At 35.3% G+C, this 4,152-nt stretch overlaps 1 protein-coding gene across 1 annotated transcript; it reads right to left on the reverse strand.

The window, feature by feature from the left end:
• Positions 1-631: 631 nt before the first annotated feature.
• LOC110033506 (probable receptor-like serine/threonine-protein kinase At4g34500) lies at positions 632-3,158 on the reverse strand (the record flags this gene model as incomplete). Its single annotated transcript, XM_020737509.1, is given in 3 exon segments — positions 632-1,006; positions 1,394-1,864; positions 2,653-3,158. Coding segments are annotated over 3 exon segments (880 nt in total), but the record flags the coding sequence as incomplete, so codon positions are not given.
• Positions 3,159-4,152: the final 994 nt, after the last annotated feature.

Consider the following 4,152-nt stretch of genomic DNA (forward strand, 5'->3'; position numbering starts at 1 on the left):
TGTTTGCTCAAACAGTGAAATTTCAAGTTCCGTCACATTTGAGTTAAAAAAATTAAGTAACTAAATTTAAATGAGTAGATACTTAGGTCTGTAGTTGCATACCCTAGTATAATTTAATCATCACAACTATCTATCCCATATTCATCATATCCATGATCTCTTCTCAATCCCTCTATTCACTGCTCTCAATCTCTTACTATGTTAGATTTGCTCATCATTAAAAATTACAATCCCACCGCTTGAGTTCTTGCACTTAAATTTGATAAACTTGTTTCCAACAGAGCAAATGTGTTTCTCAAACTCATAATGATATTTTCAAATCATCACATATCAAATTTCATCATCCAAAACTATGTTGAGCATTTAAAACATTAACACCAATATCTAAAATCAAGATGAAGCTCTTGCTACATTTTCGTACACATTAAAGCAAGGCTCTCTCCTAAGCATGCCTTAATAATAGCACTAGCCTATGAGGTGTGTAAGACGGTGTAGCCTCACATAGCTTGCCTTTAATACAACCAACCAAACACAGCTTGTCAAACAGTTAAACATCATAAAGAAACTACCGGAATGTTGCAAAAAATTTCCTATAATAGTATGCATTTAAAATGAGAGAAGTAAGAATTACCAGGGGAAGGAGCTGGTGGCTCAAACCAAGTAAAATTAAGAACTTTATAGCCTCCAATTACATCAGGATCAATAAACACTTCATGCAAAGCAAGTGAAGTATTCATTGCATGAACTTGAGCTGCAGAGAAACTTATCCCAGAATGTGGGGCTATGTCCATCGTGATATTTAGCCCTGACAAGCCAACGACGTAGAAGTTATCGATCTCAAATTGGGTGACTTGCAGATTAAGTTGAAAAGCTAGTTTTTCCAGAAATTCATTGCTCCAATTTGATCTCTGAGAAACATTCCAAAGGAACAGCTCCACTTTTACAGGATAAACACAATGACAATCTCTTGTACCCCGTCTCTGGACCATGTTCAGCCCACAGCATCCTGCCACAAAACATAAACTAAATAATTCTCAAGGTCAAATAAATAACCACAAAAACCTAAGTTCTATTGAAAAAAGTAGCCAAAAACACCAAAAATTATGCTGAAAGTTATCAGCACTATCATCAATCAATGACCAAGAAGAGGGTTAGTAGCATTCTGAAAGTCAGGTCAACTTATGAAAAATAAGATGATATATTGAATGTGAGTATATAAAACAAAGCAAAGACATTCACTAGCAAGGTTACCATAATTAGCAATGGAGCCATAATATTGGCATGTACCAGTACCAGCACAGCATGAAAAATTCACTTTGATTATAGTAGAATAAACCAATTTCATATTGCTATAAGTCAACAATCTCATGGTTTTCCAAGAAATTTAGCTCACCGGAATGATGAGAAATTGGAGGCTCTGCTAAACTAGGTGGAACTGAGCTGACATTCGTGTCTGAGCTAGATTTGTCCCCCACGGGAGAAGGTACACCCACAGATGTTGGAGAAAGTTCTTGGCTCCGTTGCATTACTCGTTTTGATAAGTGTGATGAACTTGAAGAAGTTTCATCGGTAGTTGTTGGTGAACCTAGATACATAGTGGCAGAGACCATATTGGGTGGAGGCGCAATTTTCAATGTCTTCAGTCCTCTACGAGCTAGATGAAGACCTGCAGCCGATGTAAATCTGGTGGATGGTATACTACTGAAGTACACAGCAGGTTTGCTACTAAGCGGAATACCAGATGAAGCTACAAAAACTGTTTCCAACTCTAGTCTGGGCAGCAAATCCTCAGTTGTTACTTGCACCAAAACCACTAGTGCCGTATAACTTAGCAGCAGCAATCTAAGCGGTAGTCTTGGCAACTCTGCAAGTGCAAAATTAAGCAAGCGAGATTTGAATCCAAAGTATTCACTAAATAATGGTTCTGAATAACATTCATCTTTGAACTATAACAGAGAAATAATCAAGAGACTTGGCCAGCCACTTCTATGAAAAATAAAAAAAACAACCCATTGACAGCCATAAAGAGACAGATCAAGGTGACAAACAAAATTTCTTCTCCGCATAAGAAAGCAATTTAAATCAACAACAACGCTACAAATCAGCATTCAGAATGTACACGATCAAAGAAAAGGGATATAATTATTCACCTTGATCTCCGTTTCAAACTAACATCTCGCCCAACTTCCAAGATACCCAAAGCTACTCCTGAAGGCTTTCCAGCACAAGGGCTCACTCATAGCACGATTCGCTAGCTCAAAGCAGTATTGAGAAAGAATTTATTTCTCCACAACATATAATAAAAAGTTTATAGAAAAAACAGTACTAACAGACGGTTATGGCACAACAATATTTCAATGGTGATTAAAAAAATATTCCATTTAATAGAATTAGAAAATATCTCGTTGTAAAAAGCACAGAGGAAAATAAAACGCATGAAGGCAACTCCAATCCATTAATTCGGTAGTTCACATCAAGAAGGAAGAAGACAATATCCATCCAAAGAGTTTAATCTCACAATAGTTCTCAATTAACAGATTCGCCTACAACCTTTCAAACGCATTTTTCTTTCTAAACTAATCAGAAGCAATGAAACCCAGAAAAATGAAATAAAAACACATCGCATGGTACTATAAGCTCGGGCAACTGTACCTCGTAGGTCGCGAATCTGAGGAGGCCTTCCCATTCCTCGCTTTGTCAGTTAATAAAACATTCAGATCTGAAGGGCAAGCAGTCGGCGGAGGCAGCATCAGTGCCGTCAATGGGTCCAATCTAGAAGCTGTAGCCACCAGCAGCGGCTTGTTGGGCAAAACTGAGCAGGGGCGAGATCAAGCGATCCGGAGCTTTATGCAGCCAACTTGGAGTCCTCTGATATCGGGATCTGGCATGGTTTGTTCGATTCCAGTCCATGGAAGCTAATTTCGGAAGTGGAAATAGCTAGGGTTTTGCGATTCGTTGCTTTTTCTCGCCCTTTTCAATTTTTCATGCTTTTTCCCTCCATCTATCTCTGCGTCCGGCAGCTCTCAAGCTTGCTTTTTTTTTTTTTTTTTTTTTTTTTTTTTCCTTCTTTTTCTATCTTTTTTTTTTTCTGTTGTTGGGAAGTCAGAGAACGAAAGCTGGCCGTGTGCCCCTAAAGAACCGTTGGTTATACTGCTAGCAACCGGTAAAGGCTAAAAGAGATGGTTGCTATTTATGATTTTATAAAATAAACATATTCATAGTAATTAGTTGGTTAATCATTTAATTTAATAAAAAAAATTAATAATACTGATTCAAGCTATTAATTACATAAATGTGAATATTTTCCTAAATTGGTCACATCTCAGGCTACGCTGGCAAGGTAAGATGAGATGAAGGAATGTATAAACTTATTTTGTATTCTAAAAAATAAATTGCATACACATAAAAAGCATCATTAATATATGACTCAACCAACATTTTATTGTCCAATTTTAATTCAATTTATTTCTATATAAAGTCAATTTAATTAGACACTAAAATGGGAAGGTAAAAGCCAACCTAAGGAAACCTAAAATATTCTTGTAGAGTTCTTACTTTGTGGGTACAAGACTAGGGTAGTCAATATTTAAAAAGGTTCTACCTACCTACTTATCATTACACATAAGCATAAAATTATAAAATTTTCAACGTATATTATATAACCAATATAGCAAATAACCTAATTATTTCAAGCATTTTTATAAAGTGAGATAAGTCTGCTGCAATTAAGTTGAATAATGAATAAGAAAGGTAAACTCTATAATTACGAAAGTTATTAATCAAGACAGACAAATTCATATGATGAATAATAAAAGAATCATATAATAATTGTTTAAAGCATAATAAAGAACAAAAAGATAGAGCTAATAATCTTTCAAAATAATTATAAATCTAATACAAACAACAAGGATTTTGCCCATAAAAATGAAAAATATATTTGCCTCTAATAAATAGCAGCTACTTACCTTGTTATGTGCAATAGAAGACAGCTCAATTTACTGGAAGTTCAATCCACAACATAGAAATGAAATTTGCGTGAAGGCTCTACAATCAATTGTTCCAATTCTAATTAAAATTAAAGTAGATATGTGACACTAGATAACATATAATCCAACCTACTCAAACCTGATTATGTTAATGTGGCGAGAGTAT

The sequence above is a fragment of the Phalaenopsis equestris genome, unplaced genomic scaffold (assembly GCF_001263595.1).
Source record: "Phalaenopsis equestris unplaced genomic scaffold, ASM126359v1 Scaffold001202, whole genome shotgun sequence".
Taxonomy (NCBI): Eukaryota; Viridiplantae; Streptophyta; class Magnoliopsida; order Asparagales; family Orchidaceae; genus Phalaenopsis; species Phalaenopsis equestris.